Genomic DNA, 21,841 nt, shown 5'->3' on the forward strand with positions numbered 1-21,841 from the left:
GTTGTCCCCCCCCCCCCGTGTCCCCCCCATCTGCTCGCTCCGCCCCCCCGGCCTTGGGGGGCTTCGGAAGAAAACACAAAGGGCTTCTTGGCTCTGCCTTCCTGTGGTGGGACTGAGCTCCTCTCCTTCCCGGCCTGACTCCTCTGCATGGACCAGCCCCTTCCCAAAGGGATGCAGGTGGCAGGCTGGTTTCCCCTGGAGCCGCTTGGATGAAGGGCTCCAAGGCTGTGCAGGGGGTGTGAAAGGGGGTCTGGCAGGGCTGGACCCCCTGAGCTAGGCTGGCAGCTCAGCCTCTGTGCCTTCCCCTTTTCTTTTCCATCCCCACCATTGCACCTTGCTTGCAGCAGCACCCAGGACTGTCTCTGGGCTCAGCATCACAAAGCAGGTGCTGTGAGGGGTAGGAGGAGGGATGTGTCCCCAGCCTGGGGACCTGCAGCCATGGGCCAGATGAATGGCCGGGCTGTGGGGTTAACTCTGCCTTCACCATTTTTGAAAGCTGCCTGTTCCTGGAAACACCACCAATGGAGAGCCTGCCTGCACCCCAGGAAACCTTCTAGCACCTTGTTATCTTCAAACTGTCTTCACATCTAATGGCTTTCCCTTGCTGTGATCCTTTGGGCCACCAGTGTCCCTGGCAGGGAAGACCAGATCTCCTTCCCTTGGCAGCAGCTGCTCCCATGGCAGCAGTGTCCACACCAGCAGCAGGAGCTGGAAGTCAGTAACACAAAAATCTTCAGCCCAACTTTGCAGGTAACAGGTTTTTTCCCCTGATTTGCTTTCCTAACATTATGGGATGCTGAAAGCCCTTCCCTGGGGAAGGGGGGGGGTGTGTGGCTGCTGTTTCTGGCAGCCTCATGGCTGAGCGCTCTGCTGTGAGTGTGGAAAGAGGTTAAACCCCCTTCAATTCAAATGAACTCACTCACTAAAAAAGCCAAGGGAAGGGTTTTCCAAGTTGAGCAGCCACAGATTTGCTGCAGGGTGTGCGAGCTTAGAAATCTGTCCGAAAAAGTCAGAGAACTCTGGGATCCATTTCCAGCCCCTTTCTGGATTTCTTGCTTCATTTGGGTCCTGTCACATCCCCAGGTGCAGGGCCTGGGCTGAGGCAGAGGCACCCGGGGCACCCCCCGGGGCCAAGGCTTTGTACATGGAACGAGTCTGGATTTTCCCTGGAGCAAAGGTAAGAAAAATCTTTCAGGCAGGATCTAAGGGGGTTTCAGAGCCTCAGCACAGCTTTAGCTTCTCAGATACCTCTATTGAAAATGTGTGATCGGCTTTGGGGTGGGGTTTAAATCTTTGCATTATGGACCGTAAAGACCAAACAAAAAAACAAAAAAGAAAGGAAAAAGCCAAAAAAATTAGTTCCTCTGAGCAGAGAGAAGTTTCAGCAAGTTTGGGACAGAGCAATGAAGTAGCAGCAAACTCCTCCATGTTGCAAGAAGGAGTCAAGCAGCTTAAAGACCTCCAAGAATAACTAGAAATCCCCTGTGCAGAAGGGAGGGAAAGAAGGTGCAGGGCAGCACCTGCCTTACCTGCCGTCCCGCCATGACCCCCCGCACCAGCTGCCCGGCCCCTCTGGCCTTCTCTCCTCACCCTGCCACCCCCACGCTGGCTTTTATGTCCTCCCTTGTCCCTGGGTGAGTGGAGCGGGGCTGCAGCAGGTTGTCACACGTTCTGCTGGCTTCCTGTTTGCGCAGCACGAACCTCTGTGCTGAAATTTCCATGACACGCTGGACGGACGGGGCGGCAGGGAGGAGTGGAGCAAAAAGGATATATATATAAAAAAATAATAATTAAAAATGAAGCCAAAACCCAACCAAAAAACCAACTCTGGGTTTTAGCGCTTCTCTTGACTCGCTTGAAACTGAGAAAGTGCCCCAGTTGCTGTTGGAGAGAGGGAGGTGAGGAGGGATGTCCTGGCTGCGGGAGCTGCGGAGCATCCCCTGGTGCTCCAGGTCCTCCCTGTCCCTGAGGGGATGGAGAACATCTCCTTTCCTGCCCACTCTCCTTCCAGGGCCTTGGTTTTCCTCCCCGTTGGTGTGGGATGAGGGAATCTCCCCAGCCTGGGCTGCCCAGGGACCAGGCTGTGGCTCAGTGAGCTGCTGGAAAGGCTGCACCGCTCAGAGCCTTCTGTTCTCCTAGTGCGGCTTTTGCTCTCAGGAGAAGGAAGGCACGTGCCCGTTCTCTGCTGCTTCTTTCAGATAATTAGACACACAGAAGGAATTCTGGGGCTCCCAGCTCTCTCCCTCTGCTCCAGCAGCCTGTGTTCTGACACCCGTGTGTTTCCCAGGGCACGGCTTCTCCCCCAGAAGCTCCTGAGCTGGGGATGCGCGGCAGCGACCTGTGTCCTTGGCATCAGCCGACCTGCTGCTTCCCACCGGGGAGCCCCGTGTCTGCAGCCTTCACCCAGGGGTGCTCCACGCTGGACTGACCCTTCCCCAGCACAGCTCGTGGTGAACAGAAGAAAAATGAAGGTTGGTTAAATGATGTGACTGATTCTGTCTTGCCAGCCACGCTGTGGCTTTTCTGCCCGAGATCTGCAGGTTGTCGTTAGCACAACAGTGTTGTTTCTCATTAATTAACACTAAAACAACTGTGGCAGCAAAGAAGATAGATGATGCAGTACAATTTTGCAAAGGTACTTGCAGGGAGCTTGAGCCATGGACACTGTGCTGAACTCCAGGTTTCTCCTGTGCTTTGGATCATTCTATCAAACTCTTTTCCAACCCTTTCTCATTGCAATTATTCAGTGTAGGGGCCACGGATGTCACAGGAATCTTCAGCGTGTATTTGTTGGGGTTGAAGGAAATCTTTTAAAGGCCTTTAATTTTTAGAAATCTCTCTGGTGAGTGACCTTGACCAAGGGTCTCGTTCAGCAGAGGACAGAGTGAGTTTAACTTCAGGCGTTGGTGAAAAAAGTTTCCAGTGGCACCAGTAAATGTTTGTAACATGTGGCACGTGCTGGCTGGGCTCTGGCTCAAATGCTGCTCATACAATGGCTTCAAAATACCCCATTTTTCCATTGCTGTTTTGCTACTTGGCTTCTGAAAACCTGCCTGTTATCAGAGCTGCCTTTGCAACTCAAGCCCCACCAGCAACAAATTTTGCTGGCAACAAATTTCCTCGTTTATGATAGACAGAAATTAAGGGTTTTGTTTGGGGTTTTTTGGGTGTTTTTTTTCAAGATTGTGCCCTGCAGAGCTGAGGGATGGAGCTGCCAGGTCCCACGAGCTGTGGCACTCTGCTCTGCCCAGCCCCAGCACTGCCCACTCCTGCAATGAATTGCCAAGTGCTCAGATGAGCAGGGGGGTGAGCGGGCAGGTTTCAGCCCAAAAGTTCTGCCCTTTTCTGTACAAACAGGAAAGGAGCAAGTAGCAGGTTTGAAAGGAAAGTGAGTTGTTTGTTCTGCCCTGATTGATCAGTGGGTCACTTCCCAGCCCCACTTAGCCCACAGACAGGGTGGCCACCAGCACTGGAGATGCCTCAGGCAGTTACCCCAGGCTGGCAGCAGTGACATATTTCATCTCTGACAAAGAAAACCAAGCCCATATGCTGCAGAGAGAGAAAATACAACCCTAAAATTCTCCTCTCAGGTGCTGCTGCCTCAGAATGAATGTGTTTTGGCTTTGATGGTCAACAGATATTGTTCTCTCTTTTTTCTCTCTCTCTTTTTTTTTTCTTTTTCTCATTTTTTTCTTTTTTAACTGCTCCCATCTATTTTTAGTGATGAGGGGATGGTGTTAAAGAGCCTGTGCTGCTGGTCAGATGAGCTGTGGGTTGGGTGGCTTCAGCTGCTGGGCAGGAAGTCAAGCAAAGCCTTGTCCTGGTGCTGGGCTGGTTCTGTTGAGACGGGAGGGGTCTTGTGTTGGTGGGGTGGGACCCAACCTAGGGAGGGGGGACTGCAGCCCTGGGGCACCTTGTGAGAGCAAGAAATCAAATTCCTTTGGGTATTGAGGGTTTTTTTTTGGCTGCCTTAATGGGAGAGCTAGAAGTGTGGCATTGCCTGGGTGCGTGCTGAGAAGAAAGAGAGGTTAGTGTTGGGTTTTTTTGGGGGTTCCCCTCACCCCACACTTTCTCTAGTGCCCCCATGTCTGGGGAGGAGGCTGGGGGAGGGTGGCTGTCCTGCATGGTGTCCCTGGCTGGGCTGGTCACCAGGGGCTGGAGCAGTGAGGGCAGCTGCCCTCTCTCCTGCTCCGGATCAGGACCAGCCAAGCACCACGTCATGGCTCAACAACTCACCACATCTGTGCTTTTTTCCACTTAAAAAAAAATTATATATAATGGTGTGACCTCCCCCCCAGGGCTCTTTCGGGCTGGTGAGGAGAGAGGTCCTGCCAGGAGCAGCAGCAGCGTGGGCAGCACCAGCAGCTCCCGCAGCCGCAGGGCTGGGGCTGTCTGAGAAAGCCCCAGATCAGTATCTTGGCAAGAAAAAAAAAGTGATTAAATGTTTGGTTTTTTTAAAATTTGTTCTTGCTCCCACTGCCCAGGCCTGTGAGCAGCCAGCAGAGTCAGTGCTGGGGAGCACAGACACCTGATGGGCAGGGAGAGGAGCCTCCCATGCGTGTTCCCAGCGTGGTGTGTTTGCTGCCCTGGGGCTGGAGCCAACCCAACCCATTCCACCTTGTAGCACAGGTAATGGTGGGGTGGGGGAGAGGGGCCTGGCAGGCTCTCGGGACCATGGCCAAGGGAGGCTGAGGGGGTCTGAGATGGCACCGTGGCCCTGGCATGAAGGTAATGGCAGCAGGGAGGAGAACCACCTGGGCTTGAAGCCACCAGCCACAGCCTTTGCTGCTGAAGTCACCATCGCATTGAGAAGGAGGGGTGGGGAAGGTGCCATGTGGACCTGGGGGCAAACGCTGTCCCAGACCCACACATGCTCTTGTCTCCCTCAAGGTGGCCAATGGCACTGCCCAAACTAGGTCTGCTGGAGCTTTATGCACGAGGGAGGATGTTGGCATTCATTCATGGGTTGAGCATGGTCTAGAAGGAAGATGCTGGGCTCCTCCAGCACTGAGCTCCTGCGCTGGTGGCTGCAGCCCCCAGGAAGGACTCCAGGTGCCAACATGCTCCTCCCTGGGCCTGCTGGTGCTGCTGCCCCTTGTCCCACCCCTGCTCCCCTGGTGCCCCAGCCAAAACCCCCCATGTCTGCCTGTCCTCTTGTGTCTGTGCTCATGAGCTCTCCTTCCACCTACGCAAGGAGCTATTTTTAGCAGACACTAATCAAGTGTCAGTGCTGGCTCTGAGCGTGGCTTTCAAGCCGAGGGCTCAGACTTTCTGCGCCCGCAGAGCTGGGGTGTGCCTGGGCTTTTAGATGTAGTTCAGAATTTATACACCGTGCTGCAGAGCAGGGGGGCAGTTATTTTGGGCTCATCACACCTGAGCCTACACTAGCATCAGGCATCTCTCTCTTTCAGCAAGGGGCTGGCAGAACGTTCCCCCTCCAGCCACGCTCTCCTCGCTGCCCGCAGCTCCTGGCCCCTCTGGAGATGGTTCCCAGCCAGGGACACCCAGCCAAGGGACAGGTTTGCTCCTCTTGGCCCATCTATCTCCAGCATGTTGAATCATGCAGGACAGGAAAATACTCAGCATTGAGCCCTAGGGGTGAGAGCCTCCTCTGAGTAAACCCAGCTCTCCTGCTGAGGCTACCCCAGCCTGCTAAGAGCTTCCTGGAGAACAAGCCCTGCTCCTCACCAGGGCTGGAGCAGCTCAGATTAGCAAGAGCAGGCTGGTGTTTGGGTGAGCAACGTTTCACTTGGTTGCTAAACTGAAACAGGCCCTAGGAGCTGCTTAAGCTAAAGGGTGAAGTGATCCCAGCTGAGGTGAAGAACAGCCTCTCCTCAGGTACCAACCCTTCTCCTGGAGGTCTTGACCTCCCCCTGCCGCTCGCAGCATCTCCCCAGCAGTCTTGAAGAGCTGTGAATCCTCCTGGGACAGAGAGTGGCTCCATTCAAGAAAACCAGAGAAAAAATTTATTATTTTTCTTTATAAAATATCTCCAATAAGTTATATAGGCAAATATTTAAATTAAAATAAATTAACTCCACTCTTTGCTGGGACACACGACTGCCCATAACGTCAAACTAGGATTTGTGTTTCTTTGAAAAAATATGCCCTAGATCTCCAATGTAAGATTTGAAAAAAATATCTATGCTTGGTGAAGAGAAGAAATCTGCAAGGGACAGAGGGATTAAGGTGCAGTGCTGAAGCTGCCTGGTGCCACTGGCATCTCCACATCCAGCTAAGTGCTCAGAGCATCTTCATCATCACTCCAGTCAGGGGGAGCGTCCGTCCCGAAGTACCGATCACCAAAGTTCCCTGTGAGGAGAGAGATGTCCTGGTGGTGCAGCCCTGGGGCCCATCCTCCAGCCTGCCCTCCTCCCAGCAGGTGAGGAAACAAAAGCAGGTTTATCTGACAGCTTGGCCAGCACCAAAGCTCGTGTGGCAGCAAAACTGGAGCAGCCTGGAGGCTGTTTTAGCACCCCCTGGCAGGGGTGTTTCCTGGCACAGCAGAGGTGAGGACAGAAGAACACAGTGAGCTTGTTTTGGATGAGCTTGATGAAGGTGGCAGCTTAGGGAAGGAGGTGGGCACAGGTCTGCTCCAGCCATCCCAGCCCAGCTCCTCCACCTGAGGAAGCTCACAGGAATGGGTCCTTCTGCCAACAAGGTCAGGGCTGCCTGGCAGCTCTCAGAGTGTGCATGTTGATCCCAACACCAACATGGCAGCAGGACCCAGGAGAGGCAGTGGGTCCCTGGGTGAAATAAGGCCAGACCTAAGGTGCTGCTAACAACCAGGGCTTCATCTCCTCTGGAGAGTGGGCCAGAAGCACTGACAATCCCCCTGGTTTGATTCCTACCCGGATACTCACCGATGCCAGGGATTATCCGGAAAAGGTCATTCACCTTCTTGTCCACAGCTGTGGTGATGATCTTCACCCGGGGAAAAGCATAGGCAACTGAGTGGACACCCATCTCTGCCATAAGCAGGGAGAGGAGGAAGATCTTGTCTTCTGGGACGTCATGATCCTGCAACAAAGGCACAGAGATAGCTCAGGGTAAGGGTATCCAAGGCATGTTATGCCCTGTTCCTGCAGGGAGCAGCACTCCAAGCAATCAAGGGCCTTCTTGGAGCCACTTTTTCTCCTCTGTGGCCAGCTGGGTCACAAGACCAAGAACCCAACTAAATCCAGGCTGTAACTACCCAAGGAAGGGGTGACTTAGTCAACACTTGGTTACAGTCACCCCATCCCATGCTGGCTCCCGTGACACCCTTCTTTGCAGTTTCAGCACAAGGTCCCTTGGCTGCAGCTGATGTCCTGCAGGTCCTTTGGCAGGGAAGCACCTGTCCCCAGCCCCACGTACCAGCAGCACCCGCACCGCCATCATGGCCGCGGCGCCCGTGGACACCGTGCAGTCCATCAGGATGACGTGGTCCTCACTGATGTCCTTGGGCAGCCGCAGGTAGTGGAGCTGGGCAGGGGGAAGAGAGGTCAGTTTAGAGGCTGCCACACAAGGGTCTCTCCTGAATGGAGCAAACCCCCACCCAGCCCTTCTCGCAGAATAGGTTGGAAAGGACCTCAGAGACCACTGAGTCCAACCATAAAAAAACAAACAAGAAAAAAAACCAACAAAAAACCCCCCCAAACCAACACCCCCCCCCAAAATACCCACAACATGCAACCTACAATCTCGGCCACTAGAGCATGCCCTGAAACTCCTTATCTACACCCCTCTTGAACACATCCAAGGATGGTGACTCCAGCACCTCCCTGTGCAGGCTGTTCCAGTGCCTGATCACTCTTCCAGTAAATAAATTCTTCCTAGTATCCAACCTGAATCTCCCCTGCTGTAACTTCAGACCATTCTCTTAAGAGGGGTGAAGGATCCTTCAGGTGTCTCTGTGACCCCAGTTGTCACCGTGGGGCTGAGCCCTGGGCTCACACCTGGGCTCACACCTGGGCTCACACCAGCCCCCCATGCACACGCGCTGGCAAAACCCACTTCAGCAGCTTTCAAAGCGCTCGCTCCTGAGCACTCCATCCCTGCCAAGATCAGCTCCTGGAGGGCTGAGGAGCTCTCAAAAAACGCCCAGGTCCCCTCCCGTGTGCAAGGCCAAGGCCTGGAGAGGTGCCCTGGGCAACCCTACCTCGGGCTCCCCTGTGTTGCAGTTGGTCTGGATGAGGATGGTCCCGATGCGCACGTCCTTGCAGACCGCCCGCAGCGCCGGCTCCATCGTCTCCCCCGCGCGCAGGATGGACACCCCGGTGATCTGCAGCACACAGCAGGGGCTGAGGGAGGGCAGGGGGACACAGACCCCCCCAGGAAGGCCTTGGGCCTGCAAAGCCAGGCCTGATGAAAGCCCCGAGAAGCCAGGAATGTCCTTCCATTTCAGTGTAGCCTCCCGGGGCAGAGCTCATTAGCACCTTTTGCTTCCACTTACTTGCTTCCCACTGTAGGTCCTCCCTTCGTAGTCCTGTCCCTGAGGGGTCTGGACTGTGCAACTCTGCAAAAAACCATGTGAGAAGCATTACCAGGGGCTCTGATGTGGCTCTTGGAGCAGCTCTGGTACTGGGGAGCCAGCCAGCTGGTCTGGACCCTTGGAAAAACCAAGGCTGCATGAAGGGTTGTCACCCAGGGCCATCCCATTGCTCCATGGCCTAGGGGAGCCCTGATCCTTTTTAATCAAGGAGGACAGGGCTGATACAGGTTGGAGAAGGAGTGCCCCGATTGTCCTGGCTCCCCAGCAGCTATGGGTTGGGGATCAGAGAGGAAAGCCAGTGCCTGCTGCCCACCCTTCCAGCTACACCCCTGCACCCACCTGGAATGGGAGCAAGGAGAGCGCGTGCTCGATCAGCAACCGCATCAGCCTCTTGGAGTAGAAGATGAACTCGTCCCTGCTGGTCTCCTTGTTTCTAGAGAGGAGGGAAAGGCAACGCAAGCTTTGGACTAAAACATGCTCCCGGAGATGCTGAGCAAGGTCAGAGGCTTGCGTGGAGGAGGGTGCTAGCATTTTGTTTGCATGGGGTCCATGGGGAGCCTGGAATTATGGCAGTTTTAAGGTAAAAGGCAGAAAAAGTGTTGGCAAGACCATGGAGCACTCACAGCACAGCTGCTGTATGCAGGGTCCACCACTGTCTGCCCTGTCCTGTGTCCCCAAGCTGTAGGGACATGGCACAAGTGGAGTGGGATTTAGGAGCCCAAAGCAAACTGAGCCCACCCCAAGTGGCAGCCAAGCCCCATCCCACCCCGGGAGGCCGTGGTGCCAGGGGCTTTACCTGATGATGGTGTGCATGCCCCTCACCTGAGGGGTGCTCTTCAGCACACTGAGGGTCTGAGGAAGGGGGTGGCACTGGTGGGCAGAGGCCAGGGCGGCCCTGAAAACCAAACACATGGTCAGAAGGTCTCCAAGCAAGGCTGCCTGAAGGCTGGTGCACAGCACATGGCCAGAGCCATCCTCCCAGATGTCATCTCACACTGCAAACACACACCAAGGCCATCCAGCCAAGCCAAACGAGCAGCCAGCCCTGTCCAGGCCACCATGATAGCAAAGGGATCTGCTGCCATGAATGGGACAGTGGAGCCCACAGGGTCTTGCAGCCCAAGGACCTGCTGGGCAGCTGACCAATGGTTGGCCCATCTTGGTTTGTACTGATTGGGAAAAAAGTGGAAAAAAACCCCTTCACCTACTGGGGAATCTTATCAAGTGGTAAATCCTGAACTCTTAGGTTGAGGAGGAACTGTTGTGGTTGCCTCTGTCCTGACAAGTGCCTGATGTCACCAGGAATGGGCCTGGCAGCCAGGCCTGTGGCACTGGCACACGGCTCAATGCAGAGCCAGGTTGTAGCAACAAGACTGTATCAGAGGCAGCTTTGGCTCATTCAGGACAGTCAGATCGACACCGAATTGGGAACAGCTTCAAGACTTTACAGCTTTGTGTGACTCATCTCCACATAACTAATAGGGTTGGGAGCTATTCTGGGATCAAGAGAACACCATTCATGGGGAAGCGCACAATGGAGCCCCATTAGTCACCCCCTCTCTTTGAGAGTGGCAGTAATGAGATGAAGGTCACATCTGCCTGGCTTCCACAAGGCTGGGCAGGATGGACAAGTGACTTTGTCTGGGAGGAGGGCTGGGGTCCAAAAGCCACACACACACGTCAGCTCACACACGTGCCAGCGTCTGCATCCCGGCCAGAGAGATGTTGGGGAGGAGGAGAAGAGAGCAAACAAACAAAGCACCGAGTGATTAAGACTTCAAATCAAGCAGAAACCTGGATTAATTGCACACACACACACAGAGGCAAACAAGCGGAGAAAGAGACAGAGAAGATGACTGGGTAGGAATGGAGGAAGGCAGGGCTAAATGACTTGAGGCCTCCATCCACATAGCCATCTCCTGCTCTTGGCCAACCAACACCAAATGAGACATTCCCAAGGCCTGTGGGTACTTAAGGGCTCCTTCTTGCTTTTGCAGGCTCCAGTCCTGTGCAGCAGCAAAGAGCCCCTCTGCAGGGAGTGCTCCCGAGAGCCACGCCAGCTGGGGGCTGTGCAGATGGGCTGTGCTCCCACCACAGACTTTGGGACACCTCCTCTTTGGGACAAGCAGCCCTCAAGGCCCTGGACCTGCAGTCAGTGAAGCGAGCTCACTTTGTTAGTCACCACCACAACCCGGGTTAGCTGCCTTCAGAGATGCTCCCACACCAGGGCCGTGCTGCTGGCAGCACCAGCAGCTCTGCCCCTACCTTCCTCCTGCCAGACCTGACCCTGGGACAGAACCTTGGGGGCACAGCTGCCATCCAGCCCTGCCTAACCTCCTTCTGGCCCATGGATGCAGACCCACACGGTGGGAGAGGACCTGGGCCCTGCCTGGAGGGCACTGCCTGTTTGTCTGCTTCTAGGGGGGCAGAGATCAACAGAGCCACACACCAACTGTCCCCCAGACCAGAGGAACCATCAGGGTCATAGCTTACAGGGCTGTCTCCCACCCACCATGGTGGCACACACCTGAGCTTGCCATGGCCACCTCTCCCCTCCACCACTGCCAGCTCCATGTCACAGCATCCTGCCCCTCCAGCAGGACAGGCAGCCCCTCTCCTGCCCCCCTCTCTGATCCCACCCAGCTCCTGTTTCTTCCTGCAAATGCCAGCAAGTTCTCCTGCCCCTGAGAGCAGCCCCACGTGCCTGGGAACACCTCCCCTGCACTCTGAGCTGTCAACAACCCCCGGGGAGATGCTGTCAGCCTTTTGTCACCCAGCTTTCCACACCTTCCAGCGACACCCACTCAGTGCTCAGCGTGGGGACATTTGGATGCAACCCCACTCGGGTCCCCGTCCCTGACAGCCCAGGGAAGCTGCTCAGTGGGTGCTTTCTAGAAGAGACAACAGTAGGTGCCATTTTTGGGGTCAGGACAGAGATGGTCTCTCAAGTCACCCTGCCCCAGTTTGCTCTGCACAGCCCTGGCAAAGCAGGACCCCGAGAGCTGCCAGCCCGGGTTAGTAGCGGTTCCCCCGGCACAGCCCCGTGTCCCAGCGTTAGTGTCACAACCACACGCTGCTGTTAAGCCTTTGTCTCCTCACATATCCCAGCGCAGCTTCCTCTGGTCACCAGGTTGGAAGGGATGTTCAAGGGAGGACAAGACAGGAAACACCAGAGTTTAAGGGGAGAGGAACAAACACGACATGAAAGAAAGGAAAAAGCACCGTCGTTAGTCAAGGATGGGGGGGGGAAAGCCCTAATTGGTCTTATGGCTCTTGGACCTGCCCAGGCCACCACTGTGCAGACACCAGTCACGTCCCTGTTGCTCTCCACATCACCAGCTCCACAGGGAGAAGCTCTGTCCACTCTCACCACCCCCGTCACAGCAGGGACACTGTCCCATCTATGTCCCAGGTGGTACCACACTGAACACCAGCTGCAGCGCTCAGAGCCGGAGGGCAGTGCCCAGCCCTCACCCAGGGCTCTGCTGCAATCCCAGCACAAGCACAGACACTCAAGGCTGAGCTTGCAAAACCGTCCTCCAACCTGCCCTGCTGGAGAGATGATCTGCTCAAGCCTCAGAGAGCCTGGAAAGCCAAGAGCACTGGGAACTTGGAGAGAAACCCAGCTCTGAACTGAACATCGCTCACTGGGAAGACCTTCCTTTCCCTGAGCTGACCTGGACCTGCCCTGGGATCCCATCCCTTGGAGAGGGGCTGCAGAGGGAACTGCCCAGCCTCTCCTGCCTCCACTGCAGCCCCTCGCCCAGCCCTGCCCGGTGGGATGGAGGGAGCAGGTCTCTGCCTCCATGACCTGCAGGCAGCCTGCCTGCCAGGCCAGTGCTTCCCATCCCTCCCCAGCTGGGCAGGGCAGCCACGGAAAATTCAGATTGGCACGAGCACGTCAAGAAAACGCCTCCCTTTGGAAACTTCTTTCTTCCCCCCAGACACAAAAGCTTTAAAGAATAAAAATAAATAAAAAGAAAGCAAGGGAGAAAGAGAAAGAGAGAGAGAGAAAGGGGTGACCATCTCTCAGGAAGGCTTCAGGGAACATCCTCAGCTCTTGGTTGAGCATGCTATCAAGCAGGAAGCAGACAAGAGACATCCAGCTACAAAGGAGCTTAATGCAGTCCAGGCATTTCAAACACGCACAGCGGCCCTTCCTGGCTGACATTTCAAACAAGGGCTATGAAACTGCACCACGGGTTGGTATTTAAAGACACAACTGGCAAAGGGCATGTCAAGCTGATTGAGACCTTGGGGGTGGAGAATATTGATGGGCGAGGGGAACTGGGCTACCAGGAGCACTGGCTGGACTGGTTGCTGGGGCAGTGGGGCAGAAGGGATGGAGAAGAGGCTGAGAGCAGTGTGCCTTGGTGGGCACAGCCACCTGGCTCCTGCTGCTGGGCTCCAGGAGAAATACTCACCTGGGCACAGGTGGGAAGGGAGTGTCTGTACGTGATTACATCCCCAGCACCTGCACATTTAGACACGTGGGAAGCTGGACAAGACAAGGTCTGACCTGCGCTCTGAGGGAACAGAGTGGAAGGCAACGATGCTGCTCAGCAGCCAGCACTTGTGGGAGGAAAACAAGGCTCGCAGGTCCAGGGAACAGCAACACTTCCTTTCAACTCCTCAGAATTCACCTGTTTGACCAGCTGAGAGCCAGGGAGAGGCAGCCCCTGCCCATCCCAGCCACCCTCCGGGTCAGGAGAAGGAGCCCCGGGCCTGCCTGGAGAACAAGGACCAGAGCAGCACCTCGGGGTGGGACCAACATCCAGGTTTTATTCTACCAGCTACAAAGACCTCTCTACATCCCCACAGCTGCCAAAAGGCAGTGACATCAGAACAACAACTGTGACATTTAGATGAAGCCATTCAAGACAAGAGGATAGGGAATTGTTTCAGATGAAAGCCTCCTACTTGCCCAGCACATCTCTCCTGCCACACGTCTCCCCATCCACCTGGCTCCTCTAGCAAGCACAGAGCCACAGAGGAGCTGCTGGGAAACCACAGCACCAGTGAAAGCACGGGGACTCCAGGACTGCAAAGAGGTATTTGGGGTTTTTTTTGCAGGAAAGTTTCTCCAGACTTGCTGGCAAAGGCATAAATGGAAGCCACGAGCCCTAACAGAACATAAAAACGTCCGCAGCTGTGGATTTCATGGAGTTATTTCTGGAGGTCAGAGTTACCTTTCCAAACTTGCTGTCACAAAATTACTAATCCTTTCTCGACATATTATTAAATACCTGATTTTTTTAAGGTGCACAAAAAGGTCACCTGTACTGAGGGTCACTTTGGTTAAAGATGAGAATCCCTGGAGAGAAAGGAAAGTATATATGTGTATACACATCAGGATTTATACACACTTATATACACACACACAAACACACACCCACCTACTCTCTAATGTTACTCCTGTAATTTTTTTAAACCAACAGACTTCTCTCCATGCTAAAGAGCACCTTCCCCTCTGCCCCTCCAGACACAGGGGGAAGCTTACACTGTCTGTGTGGAAATGTCAGGCCCCATGGTGTTAAACAAGCAACCAGAAATAAAATAAAACATCCAGTTGCCTGTGCCAGGAAATGAAGGGTTAAAGGCAGAAATCAGCAAAGCAGAGGGTTTTTTTTTCCCCTGTACCTCTTAGGTATTTTAGAAGTTTGTCGTATGCCAAATGTAAATTTTAGGGTTACTTGAGCCAAGTGCCTCCATGCAATGATGGAGATCTAGATGGAAATCCACCTGCAGTAATACATCCCCTCTGCTTCCTACAAAAATACCTGGAAACTTAGCTGGCTGCTTAATGGAGGCAAGAGGGCTAATGTCACATCTGGATCCACATGCTGAAGAGGTTAAGTACATCAGCACATACCTTATGTCATCCACCTGCAGATACTGAGAAATGAGAAATCCTACAAGATTGGGGCATAAATATTTTCTTAGTCCCCAAGCAGTTGCTGTGTGGACTTCAGGAAAGCAGGTACCTCTTGCCATGGCAAAGCTGCTCTGCTCCTCCCAGGGCTGGCAGCTGAGAGCCCCAGTGACCAGCGAGGGACCCAGGGCTCCCACCCTGAGAGCTGCTTGGGTTAATCTATTAATTGATATTTAATGTTTAATCACCAGGGATGGCAAGTGGTTTGGTACAACCGTTTGTCTTCGAGGATGAAAGGAAACAAAAGACAATCCCAGGATGCCTCTCTTGCAGAGATCAGGGGCTCCCAGCTCAAACCTGGCCCTGCCCCAGCTCCAGGGTTTGCCCTCCGCTGTGAGAACACAGCCCTGGGGAGCACCTGCCCCTGCTGCTCCCAAAGCCAAGGACAAGGTGGCCTTTCCTCAGCTTCCAGTGAGCTGTTGGTCCTGGCTGCAGGTCAGGGTGAGGCCAAGCAGTGCCTGGCATGGGAAATGCCTCGGGCTGCACAGACAGGACAGGGTGAGGGGCTCTTACCTGACACTGAGTTCACGCTGCGGCAGCAACACAAAGACACAATGCAACCGGTATTAAGCATTGTCAACACCAGGGTCGTTTCAAGACAAAAGAAAAGGAAAAATAGGAATATTTTCCTGCATTCACATGTAGCCTTTTCCCCTTCTTCCCCTCCCCAGGTAAATGAAAGCCACCCCCAAAAAAGCCAACCCCTGGCCTGGTTGGCAGCAGCGTCTGCTCGTTGCAGCATCCAGCCGTGAGCTTTCCTGGGCAGATCCCAGGGGATGGGACCAACAGCCCTTTCCCTGCTCCTGCCTGCCTGCCCTGCTCAGCCTGCACCAACGGTGCCAGCGCCCTGATCCTTGCTCCTGTGACCTTGGCTTTAGAAACCAGCTTCCCAACCTGCCGGAGCTTAGTGCTGTAAATCCGGGCGGTCGGAAAGCCCCGGCTGCTGCCACGTGGAGAGCAGGATGCTCCTGGAGGGAAACCTGCCCAGGGATCTCAGTATCCGCTGCGGAGCGGGCGCAGGGCAGGGTCCTGCCATGTGCCAGCTCACAGCCAGGGGCTGAGGGGCTCCTGGGCTCAGAAAATCCTGCAGGAATGGAGCCCTTTACTTTCCAGCGCATCCATCTCCAGGTCGTGCTCCTTCCACCTCCCAGGACACGGCTCTGAGCATCTCCACACCACCAAAGCCACAGCCGTGGCATGGGAGGAGTTTGTAGCAACACACAACAGCATCACTCCAGCAGGGAGGGTCCCAGGCCCACACCACTGGTCAGGACCGGCCCAAAACACACAGAAAAAGACTTATTAAAGCCAGTGATGGGGAAGTGATTGAGCATGTACCCCAATCAGGGCTCAGGATGGGCCTAAAACATGGCAAGACTTAGGGTTTGGAAACCCATGGGCTGCACCCAACGTGGAATTGGAAAAGTGGGCTCTGGACTGGAAAGACTGTGTCTGCAAGGGGGTGGAGAGGAGGAGCCAGAGCCAGAGAGCTGAAATACTGCAGGATTTGGGGTGATGTTGGACCCAGGGGGGCTGCAGGCAGAGAGGGTACATCATTCAGATCACTGGCTTGGCCCCAGATGATTTGCTTTCCCAAAAGAGGGAAGGAAGCTCCTGCTGGACCTTGCAGAGGAACTTTGTGCTGACCAGGCAGCTTCCTCTGCTGAAGTGGAGGGAGCAGGGCTGAGAGGGGTTCCCAGGGACAGAGCTGCAGCTCTCACCTGCAGCACAGAGGGAAGCCAGGCCACTCCCACCTCAGCACCCACTGCTCCCTGCAGTGCCACCACTGCAGAGGCACGGCTGTCCCCACCAGTCCCACCCAGGGCACTGGGCAGCTCTTACCTCTTCCAGCTGGCTGTGGACATGCTGGACAATCAGGTCGATGGCCACTGTGTTCCCACTCCCTGCAGTGAACCAGAAGCACAGGGCAGAGACAGCCTGGTCAGGACCACAGTGCTGAAAACACGTTTCTGCCCCAGGCTCCCAGTCTGTTTAAAAACCCACCACAGCCCTGCCTCCTCCTCCCTAGCAAAGCACCATCCAGCAGGAGACACTCCTGCTATTGTTAAATCCTTATTTAATCATGTAATTATTGAATATCTAGAAGTCACCTTGGCTTTTAAACTGCTCAGCTGCAGGAGCTGGTAGGGCAGGAGACAAACACACAGATTTTATGGAACCTGCTTTTGGCCAGTGTTTGGGGACACGTGTCTGGGTGGCCCTGTGTCTTGGCACGGGACAACCCCTCTCCTGTCCCTGCCAGCTGCAGGGCTGGGGGGCAGGGGGATGGGGCCCCTCGGGGCAGCCCTGGGGAGGTACCTCGGGGCACGACGATGTCGGCCAGGCGCATGGTGGGCTGGATGTACTGGTCGAAGGCGGGTTTGACAAACTTGTTGTACTGCTTGATGACACCCTCGATGTCCCGGCCGCGCTCGCTGATGTCGCGGCGCAGGCGCCGCACCAGGCGGATGTCCGAGTCCGTGTCCACAAATATCTTCAGGTCCAGGAGCTGGGAGGAGAGGGAACAAACCCCAGCAGGTTAGGCGGGTACCCCCAGCTGAGCAGCCCCAGCACCTCGACTGGACGTTATTTAAGAGCGAGGAGCAGACGTGAGAAGTTAATGCCCACGACACAGACCAAAGGCTTCACCTGAGCAGCTCAGCTCATTAATCCCGAGACCAGGACACTGAGGATGCTCCTGGGGGATTTATCCAGCTGACCACTGGAGGTCATCGTTGCTCCAGGAAAGTGCAACCCAAACTCTTGCTTGGCAGGGAAGGAAACTTCCTAGACTGAGTTCGGCTCAGTTCCTGTGTGGCTCAGCCCTTCCTATAGCACTTTCCATCTATCCCAAAAACTCCCAGCAAAGCCTGAAGTGCTGGAGGAGGCCACCCTAGGAACACCAGCACAGCAGAGGTTGCTTCTGGTTGCACAAGCTGCAGTGTGGAGGTGGGAGACTTAGAATCATAGAATCATAGAATCTTAGGGGTTGGAAGGGACCTTGAAAGATCATCCAGTCCAACCCCCCTGCCAGAGCAGGGTCACCTAGAGTACATCACACAGGACTTCTCATTGTATTTATGCACCAGGTGACCACTTGACTCCTGAGATCAAGGTCTCTGCTCAAAAGCTTCCACCTCTGCTGGGGGAAACTGCCCTGCAAGAGTCAAGGCCTACTGCTCCTGCACAGCAAAGTGCTGCAGCAGCTGGTGTAACCTGGAAGGGAAGGTCATCTCCTTGCTGCTGAAACTCAGGAGAAAGCATGCTCCCACCACCTCCCTGCAGCTGGCCATGGGGTGGAGGGCTGGTTTGCAGGGGTGATGCTGAAAGACAGGGTCCCATCCAGTGGTGCACAGAAGCCCAGGAGCACCCGGAACTCTCTTTGTGGCATGATATGAGACTGCAGGAGAGGGGGCTGCAGTGCTTGTGCCTGTCAGGCTTCCCCAGAATTGATCCCAAACCCTTCCTCACCTTCAGGAGCTCCTTGTCTGCAAATGCCATGATGCCTTCAAAGATAATCACGTTGGCACCATACAAGGTTTTCTGTGGAGTCAGAGTGGATGTGGTTACACAGAGAATGTGTGTTCAGACATGCCCCATCCTGGAGTGTCTCCCTGGGTTGTCAGTGACTGTGAGAGCAGTGCTGCTCACCCAAAGTCTGCACCCTGAGCCAGCCGTGGAGCAAAGGGCAACTGCATGAGGCTGGATAGGTCCTCACTTCTGCCCTGGGCCCTCCCCACCTCATCCCATCCCCCCTCAGTGTCCTGTACCCATTCCTTCTTCCGGCTGTGGGTGGTGAAGTCATAGATGGGGATCTTCACACTCTTGCCTTGCTTCAGCTTCTTCAGGGTGGCGATGATGAGGTCAAAGTCAAAGGCATCGGGGTGGTCAAAGTTGAAGTCATTGCTGGCTGCCTGCTCCTGTTGCTGCTTGGTCAACACCTGCCCACAGAGAAGGGGTTAGTCCCCATGGCTGTCCCCACCACAGCCTTCCCTCCCCACTGCTGTGCCCAGCAACCTCTCCTGCTGCCCCAAGGCTCTCACTTAATCCACACTGTTTCCCCATCAGGGAGTTATGCCAAGGGCAGCCCAATAGCCTGGCCAGGACAACATGCAACCTCACCTTATAGAAGGAGTCCATGGAGAGCAGAACCACCCATGGAACATCAAGAGCCTCAATGATCATGGTGGCCACTGTGGTCTTCCCAGAGGCACTGCCTCCTCCCAGGCCTGAAAGGGAAATGGGGATGAAGTCACCAACCCCATGATCTGCTTTTCCAACCACAAGCTGGAGCCCAGATCCCACCCTGTCACACCAAGTTGGAGGAACCTCCAAAGAGGGAGACCAACAGGCACTGCAGAAGATTGATTATCCTTGAAAATGTCAAATGTCACATACTGTAACTGCCAGCAATGTGCACAGAAAAGCTGAGAAACCCTTCGTTAGATGGTTGTGCAACAAGGGGAGAGCTGTCATGAGAACCAGCCTAGGCTAAATCCCTGGGAACTCGTGACAACCCAGGCAACCAGAGTTGAGGGATCAACAAGCAAAAAGTTGTGGTCTGCTATAATCCATCCCCCCATCTGCAAGCTCTCAGCTTCTGCCCAATCCTACGGCTCACCCAGTCCAGGCAGGCCTAACCCTGCAGGCTCTCCCTGCTCCTGGCTTGGCTGACCCGCTCCAAGCTGGCTCCTGGAGCCAACCTCAAGTTCTCAAGAAGGTTGTGGGGCAAGAATCCCCCCCCAGGATCTCCTGGGAAGGGGAAGCCCCCGACAGGCAGTACCAACACTCCCTGTGCTGTCCTGCAGTGGCTGAAGCGCGGGGCAGAGCCCGGGCACACGCTGCTGTCACCCACCGATCACAAAGGCCTCCTTGGACTGTGTCCCGTGCTCATTGTACCAGGGTGGCCGCCCAGCTGTGTAGATGGTCCTCTTGCTGGTCCGCAGCAGGGGGGGCTCAGACTTGCACTGGCTGGTGGTCCGTTTCCGGGGGGGCTTGGTGGACCCCACCGCCGGGTACAGCCGGTCCAGGGACTCGGCACTGCTGCTGCTGGGGTGGGAGAGGAAGGAGCTCGGTTACCGGTGGCGGGGAAGGGCCAGCATTCCTTGTGTGTGTGTGGGGGGGTCTTCAGGAGCATCCCACCCTGTATGGGTGAGGGATGCGATGGAAGAAGGGGAGAGAAACTGCTCCACCAGCTGCAGAGCCTCTGCAGCCCCGGGCCACGGCCAGCATCAAGGAATTCTCCCACGGGACCACATTGAACCTGGAAGCATCGCTCCCCTCTGTGACAAACACTCCAGCGAGCTCTCAAAAGCACCAAGGGGGGGTCATTACAGAGGGCAACGACCTGTCCTGACACGCCAAGGTGGGATGGAAGCCAAACACAAGGGCTACAGCTTGGCCGTCCCTCAGTCCCCTCTTCCCTCTCCCCGCTCTGACTGCTCCACTCCCACCCAAACCTCAACATCTCCCACTATTAAGGGCTGAAATCCTCGGGGACAAGCCTGGCCGGGCAGAGCTGCTAAATGCCCCTCTCTTATCTCCCCTCCCACCGCAGCCCCGGCGAAGGGAGAGGAACAAACCACCCCCGGGAGCCCTTTCCAGCTCGGCAGCAGGAGGGCAGCAGCTGGAGGAGCTGGGTGGCCTCTGGCCAGCAGATAAGCTGCAGCCACCCTGCCCGGCCAGCACGGGGCTGGGAGGATTATTTATACCAGCTCCTGCTCCTCCCCGCTCGCTGCTTCACCGCCTCGGGAGGGATCTCTCCTCCCTGGGAGAAGGTGCAAAGGGCTCTCCCAGCTCACCCCTGCTGCTCTTCGCAGCCGTCACTGGGCTGGAAACGAAACCTCTGCAAGGTCAGAGAGCCCCGGGCACCAAATGTGCCAAACCTGGCACCGTTTGGCCCAGCCCAGCCGGGCTTTGCTGCCTCTGTTATTTCTTCCTCTTAAAAGAGCTTAAACTGCAGGGCTTTGCAGATTTTGGGGTTGATTTTAAGCTGTTTCGGGATGAAGATTAATTCTCTTCCCTCCCCCAGCCCTCTTGAGAACAATTTTGGACAAATAGCCAAATTTGAGACCAGCCATCTGCACATGAAGCCACCCAGCAGCCCCCTGAGCACAGTGGGACCCCCTCAAGTTCTGCCACCCCCACCTCCCGCACCAGCACGTCCCTGCAGAGTGGGCAAGGACACAGCGACTGCCCCGGCTTTGCTGAAGCCTTCTGAGCAACAGGTGGGCTGCAGGTCCTGCCCCCACGCTGGGACATATCACACCAGCATCAACCCCACAAGTATGAACCCCCCGGGACACCCTCAAGCCACCCACAGCCCGTCCCACGCACAAGCCCACTGGTACACACAGCCAGCACCAGCCCCTGGCTCACCCAGGAGCTGGGAACACGCCAAGGTTCACTTTTAAAAAGCAACATCGAGAGGCAAGACCTGCCAGGAAAACCTCCTGGGGCTTCTTTCCCTGCAAAGATGGCTCCTTCCAGCCCAGAAGCAGAAGAACCAGCCCCAGACAGGGTGTTCTGGTCTCCTCTCCCAGCAGCAACACTGCAGCAGCAATGCTGGAGCATAAACAAAGTCATTCTGGCTTGATAAAAAGCAAGAGATGACAAAGACATAGTTGTTTACCAGAAAATAAAACTGTTCCTTTCATCTGTGCTCCCCTCCTGGGACTGCAGTTACTCCAGGGCTGCTCAGCTGGTTTTCCTTTGGGAATACCTGCTGGTCTCCATGAGACAGGCGGGTGTTTTGGGATGCTCTGCTCTTTGCTGGAACACAGCACCAAGCCCTGCTGTGCCACCCTCAGCCCACAGATCCATACAATGCTGACCGAGGCCACGATTCCCAAAGTGACTCCAGGCTGGCTGGAGCCAGAGCAGAGCCCCAGTGAGAAGGTGACCTCTGCAGGGTCTGCCCCAGCACCCTCCATCAGTACCCACACAGCCCAGTGGGGACAAGGAGGTCTGGACCCTGATGGCTCCAGCTGTGCCCAGAATTACAGGCTGTGGCCACAGCTGACATCCTGCTTTCCCATGTCCCATCTGCACCCAGGGTGCTGGCACAGGGAATCGCTGTGGGATACAGGGACATAAGCAGGGACAGGACAACACAGGGACAACCCCCGGGGAGAAGAGGAGCCATCCTTCCCGCACGCATGACATGCTGGCACAAATGAAGGAAGCATTTTGCTCCTACTTTACTGCATGGATTTCCTGGGGTGCCAGGGACACCCCCCTCCCATCCCTGTGCTCTCTGCATCCCGCTGCCCTCCGAGACTCCTGACTATCCCAGATCCATGCTGGGCTGGGAGGGGAAAGGCAGCAGCTCCCACAAGGAACACTGGCAAAGCCCCAAACCCAAACTTGCAAGCAAGCAGGAGAGGTCATCCCCATCATCCCTGTGACAACCCCCCTCCCCATGCCCCCGCCGAGCC

The 21,841-nt window shown here is 55.5% G+C and overlaps 2 protein-coding genes across 2 annotated transcripts in view; both read right to left on the reverse strand.

Moving 5' to 3' along the window:
• The window catches only part of CRH (corticotropin releasing hormone), a 5,959-nt gene extending 4,415 nt beyond the window's left edge, over positions 1-1,544 (reverse strand). Inside the window, exon 1 of the mRNA XM_009998712.1 lies at positions 1,530-1,544. Coding sequence (XP_009997014.1) covers positions 1,530-1,544 — 15 coding nt within the window. The remainder of the gene's footprint in view (positions 1-1,529) is intronic.
• Positions 1,545-5,943: 4,399 nt separating this feature from the next.
• On the reverse strand, positions 5,944-19,451 carry UCKL1 (uridine-cytidine kinase 1-like 1). Its single transcript, XM_009998595.1, has 14 exons — positions 19,261-19,451; positions 18,528-18,634; positions 18,176-18,346; positions 17,877-17,948; positions 16,725-16,914; positions 16,248-16,309; positions 14,919-14,935; positions 9,270-9,368; positions 8,813-8,906; positions 8,435-8,497; positions 8,141-8,263; positions 7,357-7,464; positions 6,864-7,020; positions 5,944-6,312 (listed from the first exon to the last, which is right to left on the reverse strand). Exons 2-14 carry the CDS (start codon positions 18,588-18,590, stop codon positions 6,236-6,238), a joined length of 1,296 nt encoding a protein of 431 aa, XP_009996897.1. The 5' UTR covers positions 18,591-18,634; positions 19,261-19,451; the 3' UTR covers positions 5,944-6,235.
• Between the last annotated feature and the right edge of the window lie 2,390 nt (positions 19,452-21,841).

This window comes from Chaetura pelagica, unplaced genomic scaffold (assembly GCF_000747805.2).
Source record: "Chaetura pelagica isolate M959 unplaced genomic scaffold, ChaPel_1.0 scaffold275, whole genome shotgun sequence".
NCBI classification, from domain to species: Eukaryota; Metazoa; Chordata; class Aves; order Apodiformes; family Apodidae; genus Chaetura; species Chaetura pelagica.